The sequence below is a fragment of the Arabidopsis thaliana genome, chromosome 2, assembly GCF_000001735.4.
Source record: "Arabidopsis thaliana chromosome 2, partial sequence".
Taxonomy (NCBI): domain Eukaryota; kingdom Viridiplantae; phylum Streptophyta; class Magnoliopsida; order Brassicales; family Brassicaceae; genus Arabidopsis; species Arabidopsis thaliana.
The window spans coordinates 2,375,428-2,401,880 of record NC_003071.7 but is presented as its reverse complement, the minus strand read 5'-3'; the positions used below and the strand labels follow the sequence as shown (position 1 = coordinate 2,401,880).

The following is a 26,453-nucleotide window of genomic DNA, read 5'->3' as shown; positions in this document are numbered from 1 at the left end:
GAGATATTCGTCTCTATCCCAAGGGATTGGCCGTTTAGAGCGTTTATTGACTTTATTAGTCTGTTCTTATTGCCTGAATAGTTAGATTCCGTTAATGGGAATCAGTCTGGGCTAGCTTTGCTTGAGGATTTCTATCACGAGAGTGAATTGATCTGTTGTTGAACTTGTTGTCTAGGGATAGCTTGATTGCGCTTGTTAACCATTCGAATAGGCTAGGATACCACTTTATTCGATTACCCCATCCTTAGGAATTTCTCGTTTATCTGATTTCTCTGTTTTATCGTTATCGCTTAATCGTTCTCATTGCCTGTTTCTTCGTTTTTGCAATTACTCGACCAACTTACTTGACCACACATAGTGTCTGGGAACAGACTGTGCAGTCGAGTACAGTTGTCTCATTTCCTGTCTGTTACTCGACCAGTATACTCGACCACACCCAGTGTCTGGCAACAGACTGTGCAGTCGAGTATATCTGTTTCATATCATGTCTGTTACTCGACCTGTTACTCGACCACATCCCACTTATGGCATCAGCCTGTTGTGGTCGAGTGATTTTAGTAATTCTGTTATTGTTTCCGTTTTCTGCATGTTCGCTTATGACTGTTAGAAACCCCAAAACTGTTATTTCTTGGCTTGACTTAGTGACTTCTTATCACATCTCATCTGTTTGCATCACACCCATTTGGATTGACACCCTAACTACTACAACGACATGATAGTGCTTTAGGATTAATTGACTAAAAACCTATTATCAATGCTCCACAATCTATTGGGGTTGCGATCAAGCACAATGACGAGGAGATGGCGGAGCAACATCGAGAACCGGTCATGTCTGCGGAGTACACTCAAACAGATATGGATGACTACATCTCCAGGACATTCTATTGAGGTAACACACCAAAACCCTTTGTAAATATCGCTTTTGTTTTTGCTTTTGTGTTTATCTTGAATTCTTTCACAAATTTTGATTACACAAGGGACTGTGTAATTTAAGTTTGGGGGAGGGTTCAAGATGTATTTGAATTATTTTTGTGAATATCATTTGAGTCTGCATATCATCTAAGTCATAGAAAAAACAAAAAAAAAAATTAAAAAATTTGAAAATGAATTCCACAAAAACAGAGTGATCATTTAGTTGCATTACATTTAGAGTCGAGTCTAGAGTGTTTCATATAGGATTGTTGTATATGCATAGGGGATAATGAGGAGAGAACCTTGTAAGCATGATGATTCATTAACATGAGTTATTAGTTCTCCGATGCATTTGAATGACTTTAAAGTAAAACTGCACCATGTTCTATAGAAACCACTCGATGTATGTCATGACACCTTTCCCTGTCAATTTGAACTTGAATCTGACTTATAATTATCATGTTTGCATCGTTTTTGAACTCATGGATAGAATACATACTTGGATTTTCTTTCACTTATTTTCCACTCTTGCTAATCCAAGTAGCTGCTTCTATTATTAGAGTAGTTCCCCCACCCGATTGAGCTTGGTAAAACGTGTTAGGTTTGAGCCGACAAGAGTAGTATCTCATGTAGTTTCAATCCGCGTTTTCGGACTTGGTAGGACTAGGTGGGAACTTATGTGGGAATTGAGATTGAGTGTGAAAAGATATGAAAGAAAAAATGGGTTAGAGTCTTTAGGAGAAGGAAGCTGGAAATCATATTGAGGTCTAGTGAATGTTTGGGAAGCATAGAATCGTTAAGATATGCTCTAAAAAAAAGATAGCAACAAAAACAGAAAAGAAAAAAATTATAAGAGCCATAAGAGTTTAAGAAAACCCAATGCACTAGACTAGACTCATAGAGTAAGAAAAGCCTCTCCTTAAGAACAAGAGCCAGAGAAATGAAAGGAAATGAGTTGATCCAAGAAAGAATCAAAATATGCATTTAGTGCAAAAGGGTGGACTGAGGCTCATCATTGGGTTTAGAGATAGGACCATGTACTTGTTATTCACGGTTTATGTCATTGGGTAGATGGGATGTTATTCTTGTATGCATAGGTTGGCACTTACCTTTAGCATTCTTCTAAAGATCAATCCTTTTTCACTGAGAGTCTCCTGTTATTAAAATCTGAACCACTTAAAAGGGACCATCTTTGTCTCATAACCTATCCTTAGCCAAATGAGTTCACTAGCAATGCATATCTTGATTCATGTTTTTGAACTAAATGAATGTTAAGGGGATTGGTTGATCTTGACGCATTGAGCAATTGAGTGTAGTTTTGGATCATAACAGAGCATGGCTAAAGTTTTTAAGTAGAAGTCGATCACCTCACGTCTTAAAACTGTTAACTGGTACATTGATCTTAATTATCATATCTCATGGTTTGGTTCTGAGTCCCAGATGCGTGTTTTATTTTGCCTCAGGCTTTTACCTGAAAGATCACACGACTACTACAAGTGCACAATATATCAGAGTAGTACTTTAGGATCGAATCCACAAGGAGAGAAGTAGTTCAGAGAAATCCTTAAGAAGAGAGTGAAGCTAGGACCAAAATAAAAGAGAGGGGTTGTTGTAAGCTATGAGTAACCAAAATAAAAGACAAATAACTAAACTAAACGGTAAACTATAAGAGAGAAGCATTAGATCATCGGAAGTTTCTCCGGATGTCAAGGTTCAATAATAAGGTATAGATCTCAATCTAGGTGATAACATGGCTAGGTTTGTTTACTTCCAAATTCTCGGACATACGAAACTCTATCAAGACCAGCTAACCCTAACGGCTAGTAGGTGAAAGCCGGTTATTATCACTATTATCTTGCGTACTCAGTTGCCTTATCGGCTATTAGGTTCTAACATGGTTTCAAAATACAAGATCAAAGCATTAAGTTCAAATTCAATTCTAGTCCATAAGTCCCTATCACTCGGCGGGCGTGCAACGGTTATAGTTCTTTATTCAGTTTATTTAGATCAAGCATTCAAACGAGATTTTGGCAAAAAATGAAATACCTAAGGTCAAGTACTAGGTGGCGTTCTGGACATACAAGCATTAAGCTTAAACTCAACTAGAAGGAATAGTGTAAACGGTCAAACAAAGCCATAGAAACCGCCAACCTAGATTTTCGATCTGTTGGTCCCCATGAATTCCCCTTTGAAACCCCCTCAAACCTGACTAGAAATCTACTCGCTCATGGCAAAGGAGCTAATCAAAAGTTGGGTTGAGTAGACCATAAGTAAAAGATGAATAATACTTAAAAGGGGTTTAGAGATTATTTCTTTGAATGTAGAATACAAGAGGCAAAGCTCCACCTTAAAGAGTCTTACACGAAAACGAGAAAGAGAAAGAGAGATGGTGTTCTTCAAGGTTCAAGAGGTGCGGCGGCAACCTAATGGTCGGTGGTGAGCTACTAGGAGCTGCCCGGGTTCAAGTCTCATCGTCCGGATGAGTTTTGGACTTATTATTTCCAAACAGACGATTCTTGACATGTCTTCACTCTTCGGGTCATATCTTTTGAACGCATCATGAATTGTTTAGATTAGACTTCGACGTTAATCTTGACTCTTTTAGCTTTCAAATGACACCGAGATATCCTCATGCCGAGATTGGGAAGACCTTGGCCAGATGCTAAACTTCCGAAGCACTGGAATGATCGTCTTTTGATACTTTTAGCTTCAAAATTCTTAAAACCTTCTTGGCACCTAGAATATGTGTTTCTCTTCTTATTGGCTCTAGAATGACATCAAATGCTCTCTGAAACATACAAAAACAATAGCTAAAACGGACTAAAAAGCCGTGTTATCAACTCTCCCTGACTTAGACTTTGCTTGTCCTCAAGCAAACAAAAGAACAAATCTGGTGGAGAGGTTTGAAAATTGCGGGAACTCTTCTGTTATCAGTGACCGTGTCTCGAATATATCCTACAAACCACATTAAACAAAAGTTGCGTTAGAACGGTCGCTCAATAGTCTTACGCCTTTCTCATCCTTGTCCATCCGCTTTGATCCTACAGAACTCTGAATTCACGTTAATCAACTCTTTACATTCTGTAAATGTTTTGGCATGGACTTTCTCATTAGAAGGTGTCATTTGGGGTAGACGGCGCTTGGTATGAAAGGGGATTTTGGTGTTTAAGTGGTGGAGTTAAAGTGTTTAGGGTTACCGTATAGTCTCGAATGCAAGATAAGTTGCAAAAACGCAAGAGAGAACGGACCGGTTGAGGTCCACAGTTTTCAACCACTTCTTCTTTTAAACACCTTCTTCTCCTTTACTTCTTTCTTACTTTCGGTTCCCTAGAGTTAGGTTTTTTTTGAGGGGACTCTCTTCTGTAATTGGCTCATCTCTCCTTTAGGTTCCCATGTCTTTCCTTGGAACTAGGTACTAGACTCTCTTGGTTGTAATGTTTCCTTTCCTTCCTTTTCTTTTCTTTTTCTTCTTTTTTTTTTTTAATATTCTTTTGTATCTTTTTTTTTATGGAAGGGGAAACAGAACTTCTAAACACCGAGTCTAATGGGCATACCTTTGAATTGGTTTCAAGGGAGAATAAACTCTTAGGCCGCTTGTTGCAATCTCTTCTTTTGCTTCCTTCTTCTGTCTTTGTGGCGGGAAACTGTGTTGTTCCTTTCTCTCTGACGTTTTTGCACATATCTGCTAAATGAAAAAGGAAAAGAGAATGCATGAGGCTTGGAAAGAGGATATAGTTTAAGGGTACGAACCACTAAAAGTGAGTGGCCATTCAGGATCAGCAAAGAGTGGTAAGAAGGGAAAAGAAGTCCTGAATGTATATGCTCGTTTCCCCGATCTAACACCCATTCATGAGAAAGAATTAAGTTCAAGTTAATCGTCCAATATAGGGGAGAGTTGACGTCGGATCCAACAGAAATTTCTGCAAGGTTAAGCTTCTGGGGGACGGTCCGGGCGTAGTGTTCAAGGTTGCCCGTTCCTTGCGACCCTGTAAGTGTTCCTCAAGAAACAATTCTCAACACATAATGGTCAATAATCATCATATAACAAGGTCTCAGTTCCCTACTAGTTTTGACTCAATAAAACATTACTCGATAATAAAGAAAAACTTTTTGCTTTGTTAGAACATATCGGTGTAAAAAGTGGAAAAATGTTTCAAGTCAACAAAATAGAGAGTAGCATTAGTAGTAATGGATTCATTAATCCCCCAGACTTACTTCACACCGTCCCTCGTGTGAGAATAAGCATAGGGATTAATCCGTGAGAAAGACAAGTTAAGAACAAAGTCACCTTGTTTGTGGTGACTAACCGGATGATCTCTCTCCTTGCTTAACAGCGGCCTTACACGATTTAGTATGGTTGAATTCCATGATATTAATCTCCATTCCCATCTTCCTTGAAACAAAAACCTAAAACCACCAATAGCTTTAACAAAATAAAATAAATAAAAACATACCTAAGATAGATTGATCTTGTTGTTGTCAATACGGCCACGAATAAGATCAAATTCGTGGTGACGGATGGTGTGAATGGATGGTAAGGCAGTTGCGGGCTTGGCCGAAAGAGTGGAGTGGGTGGGTAATTAACGGCCGGTTGTTGGATGGGGTCGCCGGTCGTTGGGATTGGCGGAATAGTCGCAGGTTAAATGAATCCCTTGGCGGACCGATCGCAGTGGCGGTGCAACTTCCCTTATTCATTCACGTGTTGGCCGTAGTTGACCGAGTCTTGGCCGGTTGAGTTCGCATTCGGCCGGACCGGCGGGCAAGGTGTTGCCAGGGCCGCTAGGTAGGGCAAGTCCGGCGAACGCGTGGCACAGTCCGGCGGGCTCCGGCTAGTGGTCGGGGCGCATTGGAAAGCTCCGGCCCGGAAGACTCCAGTCAATGGCTGGCACTGCCAGGCGGACTCCGGCCAAGTGATGGTGCAAATAGGCGGGGCTCCGGCCAAGGTTTGGCGGGGCCGGGCCTTCTTTTCTAGGCGGCGCCGTTTACTCGGGCGAGTAGTCGGACCAGTTGTCACGGCGCCTAGTGACGGGTCCAGGTGACCCTTATTCCTTCTCTTCTTTTTGGGTTTTTCTGTTTTCTATTTTTCTATTTTTTAATATATATATTTTCTTAATAAGAATCTGAAACAAATACTAAAAAGGTTAAAGCAAAAGCAAAATTAAAATTCTAAGGAAAAAGGTAGCTACCTAGTGGGTTGTCTCCCACTTAGCGCACTTGTTTAGCGTCGTTGGCTCGACGTTTGGGTTTTACTAGGCGTAGTAAGACGGGTTGTTTCGCCCTTGGCGAGCTCTCTTGGATTGGAACTCCTCGGGGGGTTCTTCCGATCTCTCGCCATTTAACCTCCTTCTTCTTCTTGCGCCCGGGGTAAACAACACCATCTCGTGAAACACTTCGTCAACAATATTGGCGAAGCATACCGTTCGATTAAGCCAATCCATTATAGCGCCCGCTGCGGCTAGGAACGTGCCTCTTAGTATGAGTTGAGAGGGCCTTCCTTTCTCGACTTTTATGATATGGAAATCGGTCTGTACGTTGCACCTTAACCTAGAACATAAACAATGCGGACTATTCCTTCGGAAACCGTGAAAGACGAGTCTACAAGCCCGATTCGCACATCCGAAGGTTGTAGCTCCTTGATTCGAAGCTTCTTCGACGTCTCCTTTGTCATAATGTTGATGGATGATCCGGAATCGCATAGGACGTCCTTGAATTTAACACCTTGTATAGAACAAGTCACAAAGAATCTTCCCGGACTCTCTATCTTTCGAAGAGTATTGAAAGGTTTCAAGTGGTGTAGGGCTTCCTCATACAATTCCTTCATTTCTCTTCTTGTTTCACAACTCTCAAGAAAGAAACGGTCAATATGGTAAACTGAACAAACCTTAGAGAAAGGGATACCTCGAGGTAGCTTGGAAACGACTTGGTTAAAGTCTCCAAGTCTTCTCAAGCTTATCATGCGCGGATGCCACCAGTCTTCTAGGAGACTGAGCCGGTTGTAAACGCTTGTTCTTCCCGGAGGATCTTCATTCCTTTCGTCGATCTCTCCTTCTTCAAGGTCGTGAGGTTATCGGTAAGTTGTAACCACATCGCAAAGCACATGAGGGCTTGAGTCTTCTTCTTCGCTCTCCATCGGTTCATGCCCTTCTATGCGTGTTGTTAGGTTATCAACTTTCTTGTCCAAATCAAGAATCCTATCAAGCGATTCCACGTTTTTCCTTGAGGATTCTATCGTCACTTTTGTAAGTGATGCCCGGATCTTTGATTGATCATCAACGTTCTTGACTTGGTTCTCCTCAACTTCACCTTGTCTTCTTATCAGGTCCTCCAAAGCCACATCTTCTTTCGCATCATTATCTTCTAGTTGATTAATGCGCGTTTGAAGTCTCCATATGCTCTCATCGACGCCTTCCATCCTAGATTGGATTCTTCTTAGGTCATCTTGGCTAATTGAAGAGAAGTCTTTACCAGAACAAGGTGACCACTCACGTTTGTCTCTCGGGTCGAGAATGGTCTTTTCGGATAAGGTCTCATGAAACCGGTTTTGTTGGTAGCTTAGGTCATCGACCCTCCTTTGTTCCTCGTAAAAAGGTCCTCAAGCTTACCCAACCGGCTAACCAAGTTGGCATCCTCGTCCGAGAAAGCCTCAATCTTTGCATCATAGCTCTTGTCCGAGTTTGATATTTGCCTCAATAATGCCCTAGTGTTGATGGCGTTGTCTTGAGCGCTCTTAAGGTGCCTCTCCTGCTCCTCTTCGATCCTCTTGAACCTCTCTTCGTTCGCCATAGCTTCTTTCATGCGCGAACCTTCAGATTTTTTGAAGTTTACAAAGAGGGCATCGACTTTACTAAAAAGAGTAACCTTGATATCGTCGATCCTTGAGTTGAGCGTCCTTGCATCCAAAGCTTGTTGATCTACGAATTGGCTCATCAAGATCTCAAGTCTCTCTTCTTGAGTCTTGTACTTCCAAGGCATGTGAGAATGGTCTTGGGTTGGTAGCAAGGGCAAAACGGGCGGTAGGTGGTGTTGGGCCGAATAGCTTCTTTCGGCTCCTCTTGGATAGGAAGTCCGAAAACGACTTGGTTGGCCTCTTCTGGTTGCATCAAGGTCCTTACCGGCTTGAATAGGATCCAAACTTCTCCTAGGTTTAGCTTCTTCTATGGACATGAGTTGCCCGAAGCTAGGGTTTGCGGATATCCCCCCGCTAGGTAGTCGGATTGTCATGCAAGAGTGGACATCCTTGAGCTCTTCGTCTTCTCTTTCTTCACTAGAGATGTTGGTGAGTTCGTCATCTTCTTCTGAAAGTTCTTCGATTTGGTTTTCTTGACTCACAAGGTAACCTTCTTCTCTTTCGGTTTCGGAACCTTCTTCTCTAGGGTTGTGTTCGGCCATAGAGTCTTCATCGAAAGAGGCGGTTTCTTCTTTTTCTAAACCCTCTTCTTGATCGACTTTGTCTTGAAGAGAAACTAAAGGAATCGAAACCCTTAAAGATTTTATAGGGTCGGGATTTCCTTTTTCGGAATAGGAAACTAGGTCTTTTCCCTTTTCCACTAGGAATCTGATTTCCTTTTTCGTTTCCTCTTCATAAAGAGCTTGGGCCTTAGGAAACCCATCTTCTTCTTGGTAAGATTGGTTGCTTCTCCAATCCAAAGACTCATTTGAGTTAGTGAGTTTCTTCTCTAGCTCCTCAATCTTCCAATCTAGAAGGCTCTCAACGGTATCAACGGTTAAACCCACATTGACCATTCTAGTGTTTTGGTCTTGGATATCCTCTTGGTGATTAAGGAGAGTGTTGTTGATCTCAACAAGCGCCTCCCCCATGTTCTCGAGTCGAATGGTGAGGTTGTCAAACTTCTCTCCAAATTCGGCTCTCATCTCCGTCATCCTTGAGTTGATCTTCCTCATGTCTTCTTGATGGTCATCAACGAAGTTTCGGATGAGACCAATGATTTTATCTTCTAGCTCGGCGGCTTGGTAGGACTCATTGGTTTGGTAAGTATAGTTGTTCGGATGAACATCTACACTAATCACCTCTTGCAAGTATCCTTGGTCATAGCCGAAATCTTCATGTCGGGCAACTTCATAAGGATGAGAAGAGTGAGGTCCTCCCATGTGTTGATCTCCAGGAGATGGGACGCAGTGGTGGAATGGGCTAACCGAGCGGTTAGCAGCAGCCGATTCTCAATGAAGGCGGCAGAGTGATCATTAGAGTAATGATCGGTCCGATAAGCTCCTCCATTAGACGAGCAAGACTGCCAAGGCTCGCCATGCATTTGGGATGCATCAGGCGTGTAGCGGTCAGTTGAGAAATGTGATCCGCGGTTTGACCCATGATTTACATTCGGGTAATAGCTATTGGAAAAATTTCTCGAATTCATCCTTCAAGCTTCCTAAAACAAAGAAAAACAAAAACAAAAATTAAAAGCAAAGTGTCCTAGAGTTCACTCTAGTTCTCAGACTTGTGGAAACAACAATCGCTCCCCGACAACGGCGCCAAAAAGCTTGATGCGTGTTTTATTTCGCCTCAGGCTTTTACCTGAAAGACCACACGACTACTGCAAGTGCACAATATATCGGAGTAGTATTTTACGATCGATCCACAAGGAGAGAAGTAGTTCAGAGAAATCCTTAAGAAGAGAGTGAAGCTAGGATCAACATAAAAGAGAGGGGTTGTTGTAAGCTATGAGTAACCAAAATAAAAGACGAATAACTAAATTAAACGGTAAACTATAAGAGAGAAGCGTTAGGTCATCAGGGGTTTCTCCGGATGTCAAGGTTCAATAATAAGGTATAGATCTCAATCTAGGTGATAACATGGCTAGGTTTGTTTACTTCCAAATTCTTGGAGATACGAAACTCTATCAAGACCAGCTAAACCTAACAGCTAGTAGGTGAAAGCTTGCTATTATCACTAATATCTTGCGTACTCAGTTGCCCTATCGGCTAGTTGGTGCTAACATAGTTTCAAAATACAAGATCAAAGCATTAAGTTCAAATTCGATTCTAGTCCATAAGTCCCTATCACTCGGCGGGCGTGCAACGGTTATAGTTGTTTATTCAGTTGAGTTAGGTCAAGCATTCAAACGAGATTTTGCCAAAGAATGAAATACCTAAGGTCAAGTACTAGGTAGCGTTCCGGACATACAAGCATTAAGATTAAACTCAACTAGAAGGAATAGTGTAAATGGTCAAACAAAGCCATAGAAACCGCCAACCTAGATCTTCAATCTATTGGTCCCCATAAATTCCCCTTTGAAACCCCCTCTAACCCAACTAGAGATCTACTCGCTCATGGCAAAGAAGCTAATAAAAAGTTGGGTTGAGTAGACCATAACTAAAAGATGAATAAAAGTTAAAAGAGGTTTAGAGATTACTTCTTTGAATGTAGAATACAAGAGGCAAAGCTCCACCTTAAAGAGTCTTACACGAAAACGAGAAAGAGAAAGAGAGAGATGGTGTTCTTCAAGCTTCAAAAAGTGCGGCGGCGAGTGGGCAGCTCTCTGCGACGGCTAGGGTTCGCTGGTGATGAAGGCACACGTAGGGTTAGGACTTAAAACAAGTATTTATACTTGAGGGCCAAGAATTAGATTTAGGGGTAAGAACGTCATTCCGCCGGGTAACTAAGTGATCGGGCCGAGAAGTGGGCTTCAGGGAAAGAGCCTAATGACGGCAACGCATAGAGGAAAGGACTTGGGCGTGACCTAATGGTCGGTGGTGAGCTACTAGGAGCTGCCCGGGTTCAAGTCTCATCGGCCGGATGTGTTTTGGATTTATTATTTCCAAACAGCAAATTCTTGACATGTCTTCACTCTTCGGGTCATATCTTTTGACCGGCTTCATGGCTTGCTTCGAGTCAACTTCGACGTTAATCTTGACTCTTCTAGCTTTCCAATGAGATCAAGATATCTTCATGCCGATATCGAGAAGACCTTGGCCGGATGCTAAACTTCCAAAGCACTTGAATGATCGTCTTTTGATACTTTTAGGTTCAAAACTCTTAAAACCTTCTTGGCACCTAGAATACGTGTTTCTCTTCTTATGCTCTCTAAAACATAAGAAAATAATAGCTAAAATGGGCTAAAAAGCCGTGTTATCAGTCCCCAACTTCAAACCTCTCCTTCCGCTTATGTCTTCTTGTTTGTTTAAGGGCAAGCAAAGACAAAGTTTGGGGGAGTTGATATGTCTATAATTTTCATGATTTAGACATTCATTCTTCACCTCTTTGTCATTATTTCATCCACATTTCATCTCATTAGGAGTCGTTTTAGTGTGTTTTGCATACTTAGGACGGTTTTGCATTAGGATTGCATGTGCATTGCATATTTGGTTGTTTTCAGGTACTTTGGATGCTTTTGCAGTTCAAACAAAGGAGAAACAGAGCACAAAGTCAGAATGCCCAATGACGCCTTCGGCCAAAGTACTCTATCGAAGCCTCGAAGCCCTGCTAGGGCAAATCACTCTATCGCAACCCCGGAGAACCTAGCAGCTTAGTTTTACTAAATCGTGAAGCCAGAGGAATCACCCAATCAGAACCACTCGATCACCACTCTACCACAAGGAGGCCTATCTGCTCGTTCTGCACTCAACCAAACAAGCTGAGAATTAAGAAGAGAAGAGAAGCCGAAGCAACCACTTGATCACCACCTCATGACATCCACTCGATCGCAGGATCGCTGGACCATTTCATCTCGTCTTCACTTCAGACCACTCAATCACAGGGAGGCCCATTTCAGCGCATCAGATGTCAAAGACATACCAGGGAATCCCATTTCAGCCCATCAGATGCCAATGAGATACTCGATCGCAAGGTCCCTATGTGAAGACTACTATCTCAAACTTTCCTTATTTGTTTCATTTTTGCTTATATAAGTAGCCTCTAAGGGTTTTCCCTAGGGCATCGATTAACCATCCAACTTTTATCTTTCGCAACTTTCGTAGCCGTAGTATTTCTCCTGCGACTTTGTATTCACTTTCAAGTATTTGATATTCAGTTTTCGTTTTAATCCTTTATCATTTCTGTTATCATGTTTTCAATCGTTGTTTTGCTATTGTCTTTGATTATGTCTGAGTAGTGAACCGTATTTCTGAGGATGGGATAGAGTTGTTGTGGTTTACTTGGTCGTTTTAGGTGGTTGAGTTTAGAATACTAGAATCACTTCTAGATTAGTTACGCTTATTGCTTGTTCCTTTCAGATCAATTGGAATATGAATCTAGACATTCCCGCGCTCAAAAGGTGTTCGATGGAATGTCGGATCTATTAATTCCATATATACTCGCCTCTACCCCAAGGTATTGGCTGTGTAGAGAGGGTATTGCCTTTAACAAGTTGATTCGATATTGCCTGCTTAGTTTGAGATAGCTAATGGTGATAAGGTCAGTGTCTACCTCTGCTTGAGGATTCCTGTCACGGTAGTGAAGTAATCTGTTGCGGAACTTGTTGTCTAGGGATAGCTTCTGTGAAGTTTTGTCAACCGCCTGAATAGATTAAGGAGACCACACTATTCGATTACCCCATCCTTAGGAATCGTTTGTCCATTTAATTGCCTATTATCATTTCTGCTTTATTACTCATCTGCCTGTTATTACCATTTTTGATTTTAGTTTCATTTCATTTCTGTTATTGCATATTAGGACTTTTGGAATCAACCAACTCTATGTTTGGCTTGACTTAGAGCTTTCTAATCATATCTCATCTGTTTGCATCACACCAGATTGAATTGACAACCTAAAATACTACAACGATATGACTAGTGTTTTAGGAATTAATTGACTAAAATCCTACTATCAGTCTGTAATGAGGTTTAGATGGTTTAGTTAAACGAGCAACATTCGAGAGTACAAGGAAAGAGTTCAGTTGGTGTGAATTATGTATAGGAGAATTTCGGTGGTATAGATAATGATGATAGAGCTAATGTTGGTGCTATAACTCTTTACGCAGATGAGCCACTAGGAGAACAACTTCCTGAGCCTTTGAAGCCTCTAGAAATTGTTGCTATTAGAGATGTGGATAATGGTGTTGATAGTAATGTGGATGTGAGTAAGGAGAATGATGGTATTCGTCAATATGTTGAGGAACCACAAGGCAGCCAACATGCTAAGTTTAAAGGTCTATGGGATGATGGTCTTGATCTAGTAATAGGTCAAGAATTTGAAAATAGAGATGATGTGAAATATTTAGTAGAGACATGAGCAAATAACAATTGTTTTGGACTATCTATACTCAACTCGGATACGAAGCGGTATGTGGTAAGATGTGCTGAAGTAAGGTGTGAATGGTATGTACGATTTTTGAAGGCTAAGGATTCAACTCGCTTCTCGGTTCGAACATATAGGAAGTTGCATACATGAGTACGGTCGAATACTGCTACAAGCATTAAAAGGAGAGGTACACCACGTTTAGTTACAACCGTATTGCATGAAGATTATCCAGGTCAGTACAAGACCCCAACTCCTAAAAGTCTCATTAGTCTTGTTCAGGAAAAACATGGTACAACTATGTCATACTCGACTGTTAATAGGGGAAAAAAACTAGCTGTTAGTGATATTCTTGCCAGTCCAGAGGAGAGTTTCAAGATGGTTTATTAATATTTGTATATGTTAGAGAAGGTGAATCCTGGCACAAAACTAGTGTGGTATTAGATGAAGCAAAAAGATTCAAGTACCTGTCACTTTGGGGGCTGCCATTGAAGGGTTTAAAGTCATGAGAAAAGTGATTATTGTGGATGCAACATTTCTAAAGACTATATATAAAGGTGTGCTCATTTTTGCTATAGCTCAAGACCTGAATCATCACCATTATCCCTTAGCGTTTGCTGTAGCTGATGGCGAAAAAGATGTTACTTGGAAGTGGTTTTTCGAAACTCTCAAAACTGTTATACCAGACAGTTCGGAATTGGTCTTTATATCAGACAGAAAAACAAGCCTCATCAAGGCAGTGGCTGAGGTGTACCTGAGCTCTCACTATGGAAATTGTGTTTATTATTTGTCACAGAATGTGAGAACAAAAGTTACATACAACAAAGAAGAGGTTGCTAAAAAGTTTAGACAAATTGCAGCCATTTGTTCAGTGTCTGAGTTTGAACATGAATATGCAGATTTTAGAAGAAGAAACCCTAAGGTAGCCACATATCTTGATGATCACACTAATTTGGAAAATGGGCAAGATGTCTTTTTCCCGGAGTAAAGTACAACGTCGACACCAATAATGCGGTTGAGTCTATGAATGGTGTTTTTAGGGATGTGAGGAGGTATGCGCTTTTACCTATGATAGATGCAATTATTGGGAAATTTACAGAATGGAGCTGCAATAATAGGAATGAATCCGTAAGTGGATCAAATGCATGTTCTTTTTGTGGAGAACAAGATACATGAGACATGTGAAGTTGCACAAAAATTAACGGTGATAGAGCTTAACACCTACGAGCATCAATATAATGTCATTGGTCGCGATGGTAAGACCTATGTGGTGGACTTGAGGAAGAAAAGTTTTTATTGTCGTCGTTTTAACTTGGACAAGTATCCTTGTGTACATGCAATAGCGGCTGTGATGACTCAATTGAAACAAAAAGATAGATTCTCAGAGATAAAAAGTTTATATGATTTGGTCACGAAATATTACTTTGTTGAGATGTGGGTTATGGCATATGTTAGAACCATTTTTCCTGTGCCGCATAAGTCTGGGTTATTCCAAGTGAAATCCAAGAATTGTTTGCATATCATCCGGTTCATGTTGTTAAAAAGGGAAGAGTTCAAGAAACTAGACACCCATCAGTTGAAGAACGTCGTCCAAAGAATAAGCGTGTGAAAGACAGAAACTTGGAGAGCTGGTTTTTTCCAAACCATGAAAGTGACAGCCAGGGAAGTGGCCAATACACAAGCGGAAATTAATGTACTCGTGTTTTTAAGTACTTTCAGATTTTGTAAAACTCGTTTAAACTTTATTTTCTAATGGTAGAACTATGTATGGCTCTGATTTCGTGTTTTTAAGTACTTTCAAATTTTGTAAAACTCGGCTAAACTTAATTTTTTTAATGGTAGAACTATGTATGTCTCTGAATTCGTGTTTTATGTACTCTCTGGTTTTGTAAAACTTGATTAAACTTACTTTGTAAAGGTACAACTATGACTAATGTAACAAATCTGCTTAAGTTGCAACAAAATTTGATGTGATGATAATAAAGGATTTTAAAATTTTAGTTTTTTGGAAGGAAATGTGAAATTATAGTGGGAAAAGAAACAAAACCGTGGGGCCCGCAAACATTTAGTTATTTCCCGTATATACGAGTTGTTCAGAACAAAATACGTGGGGCCCGTAAACAAATTTGCACACAGATATTCTTAGTTTACAAGTTGTTTCTATATATACACAGTTTGACTTTTGGGTTTTTTGTATTTAATTAGATATACTTAAATTAAAACTAAACAAATTTAGTTATACCAAAGAGTCATGATGTTTGATATACATTCCTTATATTTTCATAGAAAAATATGTCGGAAAATTTTAATTTTGTGTGTTTTGCAATGTTATGATGATAATAATTATAAAGTCATCTTAAAAGTATAAGGTCTTTCTTCTATAACAAGTGAATTTGGTGAAGACTAATTTTTAAAGTTCGAGTAAATAATGATTTTATCAATCAGTAGTTTTAATAACCAACATAAGTGGTATAATTTGTATAAGAAACTAAATGAATTTCGTATCATTTATAGATTTTTGAAACGAAACGACAAGAAGAGAAGAAGAGAGAAGAAGAGAGAAGAGTGGAATTATCTGGGTAAGCATTTCGATTTTCTGGATATATTTTTCATTCAATTTACGTTTCACTTATAGATTTCTGATATTCAATTGACTATTTTTGATTTCGGACATTTAAGATTCATATCGTACAACCTGGTTTATTTATTGATTATTGTAGAATTTCTAAATCCAAAACTCAGGGAAATATGAGCCACCTCTCAGGAGCTTCGAACTCGTGTGGAACCTCCATTGTCCGACCAAGACCAAAGGTTCCTGGAATTCCAAAGCATTGTTGGTGTGGCGATTAAATCGTTGAGAAAATTTCATGATCAAATCTAAATTCGTACTGTTGTTATTACCGGTGTATCTTTACTGCAGAAAGAAAGGTAATATCTTATTTTGATGCTTTGTAAACAATTTTGATGGGTGAAACTTTAACAATTTATACATAGATATATCATTTATACATAGATCGTTTAGCATAGATATACCTAATTTATACATAGATATATCGTTTAACCTCTAAAGTATCTAAGTTATATTCGGACATAGATATACTTAGTTTATACATAGATATACATTTTAGTTTAACAATTTTTACAATTTCAAAAATGTAGCTTATGAACGACAATCATGTGTTTAAGTGGGTAGATGAGGCTTTTACTCATTAGATTGGACAGTTGGAATTTCAACTCGGTGTTCTTGAAGAAGAAGTTAGAGTGATGAAGATGGAAAGGAACCAAGAGAGGATGGAAAGCGGTCCGATGGAAAAGAACAAAAAGAGAAGGACATTAAAATGGTAATCGTTTTTAGTTGTGGTAGTTTAATCACCATGGCAATTTTAGAATGTTGTGTTTGTCGTAGAAAAAACCTAAGTGTTGTAATGTTTAATTATGAAGAATAAGTGTTGAATTTGATATGATGAATGGATATGAATCTAATTACGAAGACTAAGTGTTGTGTAGTAGAAAAAACCTATTTATTTGGGTTCATATTCTTTTTTTAACAATTACGAAGACATATAATTGTACCTAGTGTTACAAAACATAAGAAAATATACCAAAATAAAACAATAAACATGCAATAGTTATACCAAACTTTCAAAAGCATAAGTAGATATACAAAAAAAAACCAATAAACATGTTCAACAGTTGTACCAAGTTTTGAAAAGCATAAGGAGAAATACAAAAAAAAAACAATTACCAAGTTCCAACAATTGTACCAAGTTTTCAACAACCAACATAGTTATACCTAAAAAAACCAACAATTAAAAGTGCTTAAACATTCTTCTTCGTCTTTGTCCTCGCATTTCTCGTCTGTATAGGACTCTGATACACCGGCTTCACATTCGTCCTCGACTTTGCCACCTTCTTTACCACCTTCTTTACCACCTTTGGGCTTTTTAACGTCCCTTCCATCATCATGTGACTTTCCTCACATCTTACTTGGCTCAGCAGCCTTACCTCCATCCATCTCATCATCTTGAGGCACCTCTTTGTCTTTCTCCATCTCCATATTACCACCGCACACCTCAATCTCACTTTCAGCCACCTCTTTGCCCTTCTCCATCTCCTTATTACCACTGCACACCCCAATCTCACTTCCAGCCACCTCTTTGTCCTTCTCCATCTCCCTATTATCACCATCCACATCATTCTTATTTTCATCCACCTCTTAATTCATCTCCATCTCCTTGTTACCATCAAATACATCACTGTCATCTTGAGCCACCTCTTTGTCTATCTCAGTCTCTTTTTCTCCAACCTCTCTCTCCTTATCACCACCATTTGCATCAATCCCTTCATCTAGCTCGTTTTCTCTAACATCACTCTCCTTTGAACCATAAGCACCATATGTTCCAGTGCTTGATTGGATTGATTTGATTGCCGCTTCCATCAGTTTGAGTTTTTTTTATCTTACTCTTCATACTTCTTACTGAAATCTTTCATCCTCTTATTCATGGACTTAAATCCATTCTCCATCAAATTCTTCAATCCGTATACAACCTCAGTCAAACCATCATCACTTGGACTAGTCGGAGATGCAGCAGCCTTTCCCTTGCCTTTTTTTCCCACTGCGGATTATCTTGGAGCTCTTACCACAGTAGACAGAGCTTTATTAGCCACAAATGTATGGTGTGCTACATCTTCATTGAACAACAGTTCAAAACATATAGCCTTCTGCTCTTCAACAAGACGTTTCTTCCAGCCATCAGCTATTACATCATCAACATCATTCACTCCACACTCCACATCCATAATTCTTTCCAAACGTAGTTTCTCATCAGGAGTTGGAGTCAAGATACTCTAAATGTCTTAAGCATGATAAAAAAATCCAATTAATAGAACATCCATGATACATGTTAGATAACTCATAAACATGTTATCACTAACCTTAGTTTTACCGAGTTTGTCATACACATCTGGCATTGGAAACCCTTTCATAGTGCTTGATTTAAACTTCATTTTACAAATCCGGGGACACTGAGATCTGCACATTCAATATCTTCGCATAAATTTTTCCTGAGAACTGGAATCGACTTACTACAAAACAAACAAAATACAAATTATTCAAAACTAAGTTGTATAATTGCTAATAAAAACAAAGTTGTACACAATTTAACTTTCTTAAAACAATTAAGAGATGAATAATGAAATGACATACCTCCAAAGGCATAACAAAACTAGGAAACACCTTTTGTGGACCAACTACTCCATTGCATTGGTCCATCAAATAGAAAATGTTTTTCACATTTTCATCAAATGCATATCTCCCCCACGAAAATATTTTGCACAACTCTAGATCAGCCACAACCCTAAGGAAAAACTTCTCCACACTTGGTGCATTTTCTCCTGTCTTACCCTTTCCAATGATTACACTACATAAGAAGTAGAGCACAGCTACTCTTAGACGAGCCTCAGAAGGTTTTTTCATAGACATTAACTTTTCCTCCACATCTGGATATTGAATTGTTGCTCTGGGTCCAAAACTCTTGCCGACAAAAGTGGTACTGCCCAAGCTGTTGAAGGGTTTGGTATAACTATGACAGTATAATCCTGACATGAGTGCAAATTCTTCGAGAGAATACCGGATCGGAACGCCATTAACAATAAACGGTACTTCCCTTTTCTTCTCTAAACATGATGTACGAAGAAATAACAGCCACATACCCATCACACCTTATGATTTGGGTCCTTATGCATGTGGAAGAAGTGTTTGAACTGTGGGTGATCCAAAAATCACTTCAACTCAGAGTCTTTAAGATGACTCTCCAATAATCTTATTGCCTTATGAAGATAACACTTTGCTGTAATCTTGAATGGCTTTGTATACTCACTTGGACCAAAGTACATTTTAAGAGGTTGAAGAGCTTTGGTTTCCTCATCAGAATCTTGCAATCAACATAGATATACCTTAGAAAGCAACATAGATAAGTTAGAAATCAAAATAGATATACCTAGTTTATACATAGATATACATTTTAGTTTTAAAATTTTTTAAGTTAGATTCAAACATAAATATACCTAGTTTAAAAAAAAAAAATATTTTTAGTTTCATATTGATATATCCCTATTTTTACTGATTTTATCTATAATTTAGGTTTAGGATTTTGAGTGTTTATGTTATTTCTCGAGTCTTTTTAGTGTGTTTTCAGGTATTCTATGCAGTGGGACAACAATGGAGATGATGAGACATTTTGGAGCAAAAGCTAAGGAAAAGGAAGCTAAGGACGATCTCGGATTCCAGATTCAGAGAGAGTGTCGATCGACACAATCCTGGTGTCGATCGACACCCATTTCGGCCCAGCAAAGTCAATGACGCTTTCAAATTTATAGAAGTGGAAATTTGCCCCAGAAGACTTCCCTATTTCCATTATTAGTCCATGGACGTTTTATAGGTCTTATGTATAGTTTTAGAGGTCACCTTACAACTCCTTCTGGGTGTCTACTAGTGTCCTAGGCACCTTAATAGCTTATTCAAACAAAAGAAATGAATTGATAAAGGAAGATGATTCTCCTGCGTAGGAGAGCCCATGCCTACCATTGGATTCAGTTTAGACCTAAGTTCCTTTTATCAAGTTCTTTGCAATCCCTTTTTTCAGAGACATAAGCTATTCATCCATTGTTTTCAAAGATTCATTCAGTTTTCAATACAGTGAAGAGATATTTTCTTACTCTCATCTTATTTGCTGTGTTTATGCTTTCTAACTCTATTATGTTGTTTGTTTCATTCAATATGTCAGAGTAGTTTGCTTGTTAGAAATAGGGTATCTCATTAGGGTTTCATATGGTTTAGTATATCGCCCCCTTTGCTAGAATATCTGTAGAGTAATTAATGCTAGATCTAGAGTAATTAACTAGATTTTGAATCCAAACAATAGATACCATAGGTATCTATAGTTGGATCTATTATTTGATGAGCCTGGTTTATAGGTGTGTAATAAGAATCGGCTTATCTACTAGGAGAACAATTGAACTCGTTTAGAATGCATGTTTAGGTTAAAAATCTCTCTTATTCTCCGGTTATTCTTAGCTATAGGCATAGGGAGTTTCGCAGAACACAGCCGGTTATTTAATAATTAGAGTTTGAGTTTAAGAATGGTTCGATAACAACCTAGCTTTCATTAGGTTTAGTAACCAATAATTCCTGAGAATACCATGTTCCTAGCTCTTTATTTCATCGTTTACAACCAATCAATCTTCTATTTTTTTACTTGGTTTACTTTTATTTTCTTATAATCTCTTCTAGATTAGTCTCGACATTCAACTCATTGTTTGAACAAAAGAATTTTGTGAAAATCGATCCTTAAATACTGCAATTGATCTCTTATTTGAGAGAGTAGTTCTTAGGATAATTTGAACCTTATCAAATTTGGCGCCTTTGCCAAAGTTCTTGGGAATCACCATTGAGTTTAGTTTAGAGATTTCGTCTAGTTTTTACTTTTATTTTGTTACTTACGCGTTTTTTGTTTTTGTTTATGTTTTGTGTTTCAGGTGTATGCCTAGGCAAACAAGGAGCACACAACAGAAAGAGCCAATCAACTTGTCTGTTTTGGACTTGGGAAAACTTGAACGTACCAACCGAAAAACTCAGAGATTAGCAATGGATGACAGAGTCATCAGAGCTGATGCAGAAGGAGTTTTGGGAGATGAGGATGGGCAAGCCTACAATGAGGCTGGTCAGAGATTGGATGATCATGGACTCCTCTTACCTGAGGACGCCAATGAAGATCAGGCACGCCTCAATGCGCAATTAGCTGCCAGAGACACAATAGGGCTCGGTGTCGATCGACACCTTCGGGAGCAGAATGCAGACACGATTGGTGTCGAGCGACACAACAGAGGTGTAGATCGGCACCAACCCCAGAATCTTGCAGCTATTCCTCCAGCTGCAGAACTACGTCGTACTCTTAGGAATTTAACAGGCCTGACCTGTTCTATGCTAATCGATCTTCGATCGTACCCCCACCCTTCCAAAGAAACGATTATGAGCTAAAGCCTGGCTACTTTGCTTTAGTTGGCCAGCATCCTTTCCATGGCTTATCTTATGAGCAGCCAATGGACCATATCGAGCGTTTTGAGGACCTCGTTCTGAGCATCAAAGCTAATGGAGTCTCACAGGACTACCTACTGTGCAAGCTCTTCCCTTATTCACTTGTTGGGGAAGCCGCTTCTTTGCTGAAACAACTAAAGGCAGGTTCCCTCAAGACTTGGAGAAGCATCAAGATAGCATTTTTGAACAATTTGTACGATGATGTTAAGTCTGAGGAGCTAAGAAACAAGCTGTCTACCTTCACCCAAGGTCCAGCTGAGGCTTTAAAAGCCGCTTGGGTTCGTTTCAAGGAGTATCAACAGGTCTGCCCGCATCATGGCTTCAGTGAGGTATAACTTCTTGGTACCTTTTTCAGTGGAGTTGATTGGAGGTGCCAGATGGCTCTAGATGCGGCGAGCAATGGTAACTTTAACACGAGATATCCGGCTGATGCTACCGCTCTGATAGAGAATCTCGTTTGTAGTAACAGCACCAAGAATGCTGACTTTGAGAGGAAGAAGATTGTTGGAGCTGTTTCAGGCAATCAGATGGCAGAGGTACATGCCAAGTTGTAATCAGTTCACAACTTGCTTACAAGGAAGAAGCATGTCCACTTTGCAGTTGAGGATGAGTCTATTGAGCCTGAGACTGAGTCAGAAGAGGGATTCTTCTACATAGATGGTCAGGACTACAAGAAGTTTGGGCAGCCACAGGGTAACTTCAGTGGCAATCGGTTTACAGGGAACCAGAGCTACACTCCAAAGCCTGCCTTTCAAAAGTCATTTCCTCATAGCAACTTCGAGAGGACATATGGTAATTCAGCTTACCAAGCCCCCCTTCCACCCTCATCAGAGAGCATAATGCAATCTATGCTTGAGAAGATTCTTGAGAGCCAAACAAAGCTCGTTGTCGAGTTTAATGGCAAGTTTGATGCTGTCTACACAGATCTTAATGGGAAGATCGACAATCTGAGCTCTCACTTGAAGAAGCTGGATGTACAGGTAGCTCAAACTACACAATCCATTAAGAGACAAGAGGGTTTTCTTCCTGTTAATCCTGATGCTAACCCAACGAAGAGCTGTAATGCCATCTTGATCAGAGAAGGAGATGATGTGTGGAAAGAATTAGACATTGGAGACGAGTTGGAGCTCGCTACTGCAGAGTTGGTATTGACCGAAACCTACAAGTGTTGATCGACACCCTATAGAACACTCTTCTATGAGACGATTCCATACGAAGGTGTCGATCGACACACCTCTAGTGTTGATCAACACTGGGTCCGGACTGCACCATATGAGGTGCGAATCCCGATGAAGCCCGAGACTGCTTACACTCCTCCTGTCCCTTATCCGAAAAAGCGTCGTTCTAAGCAGGAGATTCATGCGGCTAAGTGCACAACCATCATGGAGAAGATCCTCATTTCTCTTCCTAAGGATGCTTCTAAAACATCTTCTACTCCACTCAACAGGTATGTCAAGCGACTTGTTGACAATGAGATTAGCTCTGCTGAAGCTAAACTGCTGACAAGAGACATTAGTGCAATTCTGTTGCCTAAGGTCAAGAAAGAGAAGGCACAGAGAGTGGACATTGCTGAGTACATTCGCTCTATCACTCCTGATTAGACCACTGAGAAGCTCCCGGATCCAGGCAGCTTTATTCTTGATTGCTCTATCTCCTCAAGCAGGTTCAGCCGCTCTTTGTGTGATCTGGGATCAAGTATCAACCTCATGCCTAAGTTTGTTTCTGAGAGACTAGGCATGACTAACTACAGGCCGACTCGAATCACTCTCCTCTTCGTGGATCGTTCCAAATGAATCCTTGAAGGAATTCTTGAAGATGTTCCTGTTAAGGTTGGTAACTCCCTAATCCCTGCTAATTTTGTGGTCCTGGACTACGAGAAGGAACCCAAGGATCCTCTTATCCTTGGAAGAGCATTCCTAGCTACAGGTGGTGCTAGGATTGATGTGAAGAGAGGTAGGATCTCTCTCAAAGTTTGGGATTTGGAGATGGAGTTTAGCATGGATTGTTCAGCGCTCACTAAGCCTATCAGTAGTATTGCCTCTAGCACAGATACACCTCCTCTGACTGCTCAAAATCCCAAAACATAGCCACACACATCGCTCCCATCCGCTCAGCTCGCCCATGAGAGTTGCAGAGAATTGGTGTCGATCGAGACCATCCCTCCGGTCGATCGACACCCTCGGAATCCACAGACAGAGGATTATGCACATTCTCTTCAGCCCACACCTCTCGAAGCCCTCTGTGATAAGTTCTCCTCTATCTCTTCTCCTGCTTTACCTTCGATTAATTCCCCAATGATTCAAAGCCTAGAGTTGTTGTCCTTCTGTCTAAAGAATTAATCGAGAGTAAAGCAAGAGAAGAGAACTTATCACATAGGTCCTCAAGTGGTGTGGGCTGAAGAGATTGTGCAGAACCCTCTGTCTGTGAATCCCGAGGGTGTCGATCGACAAGAGTAGTCGTGTCGATCAACACTGTTGCTCTACAACTCTCATTGGCGAGCTGAGCTGATGGGAGCGTTGTGTGTGGCTCTGTGGTGGGATTCTGAGCAGTCTGAGGAGGTGTGTTTGTGCTAGAGGCAATACTACTGATAGGTTTAGTAAGCTCTGAACCATCCATTCCAAACTCCATCTCCAAGTCACAAATCTTTAGAGAGAATCTATCTCTCTTCACATCAAACCTAGCACCAGCTGTAGCTAGGAACGCTCTTCCAAGGATAAGAGGATCCTTGGGTTTCTTCTCATAATCCAGGACCATGAAATCAGCAGGGATAAGAGAGTTACCAACCTTAACAGGAACATCTTCAAGGATTCCTTCAGGGATTCGTTTGGAACGATCCGCGAAGAGGAGAGTGATGCGAGTCGGCCTGTAGTTAGTCATGCCTAGTCTCTCTACAACAGACTTAGGCATGACGTTGATGCTTGATCCCAGATGACACAAAGAGCGGCTGAACCTGCTTGTGGAGGTAGAACAATCAAGAACAAAGCTACCTGGATCTGGAAGCTTCTCAGTAGTCTGATCAGGGGCGATAGTGCGGATGTACTCAGCAATGTCCACTCTATGTGCCTTCTCTTTCTTGACCTTAGGCAGAATGATGGCATTGATGTCCCGTGTCAGCAACTTAGCTTCATCTCAGCTAATACCATTGTCACAAGTCGCTTGACATACCTGTTGAGTGGAGTAGAAGATGTCTCAGAAGCATCCTTAGGAAGAGAAGTGAGGATCTTCTCCATGATGGCTATGCACTTAGCAGCATGAATCTCCTGCTTAGAACGACGTTTCCGCGTATAAGGGACATGAGGAGTGTAAACAAACTCAGGCTGCATTGGGATTTGCACCTCACAAGGTGCAGTCCGGATCCAATGTCGATCGACACTTGAGGGGTATCGATCAACACCTTCGTATTGAGTTATCTCAGAGAAGAGTGTCCCATAGGGTGTCGATCGACACTGGAAGGTGTCGGTCGACACCATCTCTGCAATAGCGAGCTCCAACTCGTCTTCAGTGTCTAATTCTTCCTACACATCATCTCCTTCTCTGATCAAGATGGCATTACAGCTCTTCTTTGGGTTAGCATCAAGATTACCTGTACATCCAGCTTCTTCAAGTGAGAGCTCAGATTGTCGATCTTCCCTTTAAGATCTGTGTAGACAGCATCAAACTTGCCATTAAACTCCACAACAAGCTTTGTTTGGCTCTCTAGAATCTGCTCAAGCATAAATTTCATTCTTGTCTCTAATGAAGGTGGAGGGGGGGCTTGGTAAGCTGAATTACCATAGGTCTTCTAGAAGTTGCTCTAAGGAAAGGTCTTCTGGAAAGCAGGCTTTGGAGTGTAGTTGGAGGAACTCTGGTTCCCTGTAAACTTGGTGCCACTTAAGTTGCCTTGTGGCTGCCCAAACTTCCTGTAGCCCTGACCATCGATGTAGAAGACTCCCTCTTCAGACTCAGTCTCAGACTCAATAGACTCATCCTCAGCTGCAAAGTGGACATGCTTCTTCCTTGTAAGCAAGTTGTGAACCAAATCCAACTTAGCAATCACCTCTACCATTTGATTGCCTGAAATAGCTCATGCAATCTTATTACAAGCGAGGTTCTCTATCAGAGCAGTAGCATCAGCTGGGTAACGTGTGTTGAAGTTACCATTGCTCGTTGCATCTAGAGCCATCTGGTATCTCCAATCAACTCCTTTGAAAAAGGTACCTAGAAGTTGTACCTCACTGAAACCATGATGTGGGCAGTCTCGTTGGTACTCCTCGAAACGAATCCAAGCAGCATTGAAAGCTTCAGCTGGTCCTTGGGTGAAGATAGACAGCTTGTTTCTCAACTCATCAGACTTAACATCATCGTAGAAATTATTCAAGAAGGCTATCTTGATGCTTCTCCAAGTCTTGAGGGAACCTGCTTTAAGTTGTTTCAGCCAAGAAGCGGCTTCTCCATCAAGTGAATAAGGGAAGAGCTTGCACAGTAGGTAGTCCTTTGAGACTCCATTAGCTTTGATGCTCAGAACAAGGACCTCAAAGCGCTCGATATGGTCCATTGACTCCTCATGAGATAAGCCATGGAAAGGATGTTGGTCAACTAAAGCAAAGTAGCCAGGTTTCACCTCATAATCGTTGATCGATTAGCATAGAACAGGTCAGGCCTGTTGAAATCCCCAAGAGTACGACGTGGTTCCGCAGCTAGAGGAATAGCTGCATGAATCTAGTGTTTGTGTCGATCGACACATGTGTTGTGTCGTTCGATACCAATCGCGTCTTCATTCTGCTCCCATGGGTGTCGATCGACATCTTTGTTGTGTCGATCGACAGCGAGCCCTCCTGCATCTCAGGCAGCTAATTGCGCATTGAGGCGCGCCTGATTTCATTGACGTCCTCAGGTAGGACGAGTCCATAATCATCCAATCTCTGACCAGCCTCATTGTAGGCTTGCCCATCCTCATCTCTTAAAACTCCTTCTGCATCAGCTCGGATGACTCTGTCAGCCATTGCTAATCTCTGAGTTTTTCGGTTGGTGCATTTAAGTTTTCTCAAGTCTAAGACAGACAAGTTGATAAGCTACTTTTGTTGTGTGCTCCTTGTTTGCCTAGGCATACACCTGAAACACAGAAAAGAAGAAAACAAGAAACGCATGAGTAACAAAGTAAAAGTAAAAAATAGACGAAATCTCTAAACTAAACTCAATGATGATTCTCAAGAACTTTGGCAACGGCGCCAAATTAAATACGGTTCAAATTACCCTAAGAACTACTCTCTCAAA

At 40.6% G+C, this 26,453-nt stretch overlaps 1 protein-coding gene and 6 pseudogenes across 7 annotated transcripts; 3 read left to right on the top strand and 4 right to left on the bottom strand.

Moving 5' to 3' along the window:
• Positions 1–3,485: 3,485 nt before the first annotated feature.
• On the bottom strand, positions 3,486–6,868 carry AT2G06105 (aspartyl protease gag-polyprotein; the record flags this gene model as incomplete). Its single annotated transcript, NM_001335300.1, has 6 exons — positions 3,486–3,648; positions 4,467–4,597; positions 4,813–4,910; positions 5,220–5,319; positions 5,612–5,880; positions 6,457–6,868. The coding sequence occupies 6 exons, from the start codon at positions 6,866–6,868 to the stop codon at positions 3,486–3,488; spliced, it is 1,173 nt and encodes a 390-aa protein (NP_001324670.1).
• Positions 6,869–6,976: 108 nt separating this feature from the next.
• AT2G06140 lies at positions 6,977–9,021 on the bottom strand (annotated as a pseudogene; the record flags this gene model as incomplete). Its single annotated transcript has 2 exons — positions 6,977–7,371; positions 7,515–9,021.
• A 3,134-nt stretch (positions 9,022–12,155) lies between these two features.
• AT2G06130 lies at positions 12,156–14,276 on the top strand (annotated as a pseudogene; the record flags this gene model as incomplete). Its single annotated transcript has 1 exon — positions 12,156–14,276.
• A 1,583-nt stretch (positions 14,277–15,859) lies between these two features.
• On the top strand, positions 15,860–16,369 carry AT2G06125 (annotated as a pseudogene; the record flags this gene model as incomplete). Its single annotated transcript has 1 exon — positions 15,860–16,369.
• Positions 16,370–16,898: 529 nt separating this feature from the next.
• AT2G06120 lies at positions 16,899–18,821 on the bottom strand (annotated as a pseudogene; the record flags this gene model as incomplete). Its single annotated transcript has 7 exons — positions 16,899–17,038; positions 17,111–17,318; positions 17,358–17,511; positions 17,568–17,704; positions 17,747–17,953; positions 18,041–18,106; positions 18,312–18,821.
• Positions 18,822–20,750: 1,929 nt separating this feature from the next.
• Positions 20,751–23,681, top strand: AT2G06110 (annotated as a pseudogene; the record flags this gene model as incomplete). The annotated part of the gene is made up of 1 exon: positions 20,751–23,681.
• A 101-nt stretch (positions 23,682–23,782) lies between these two features.
• AT2G06100 lies at positions 23,783–26,014 on the bottom strand (annotated as a pseudogene; the record flags this gene model as incomplete). The annotated part of the gene is made up of 1 exon: positions 23,783–26,014.
• Between the last annotated feature and the right edge of the window lie 439 nt (positions 26,015–26,453).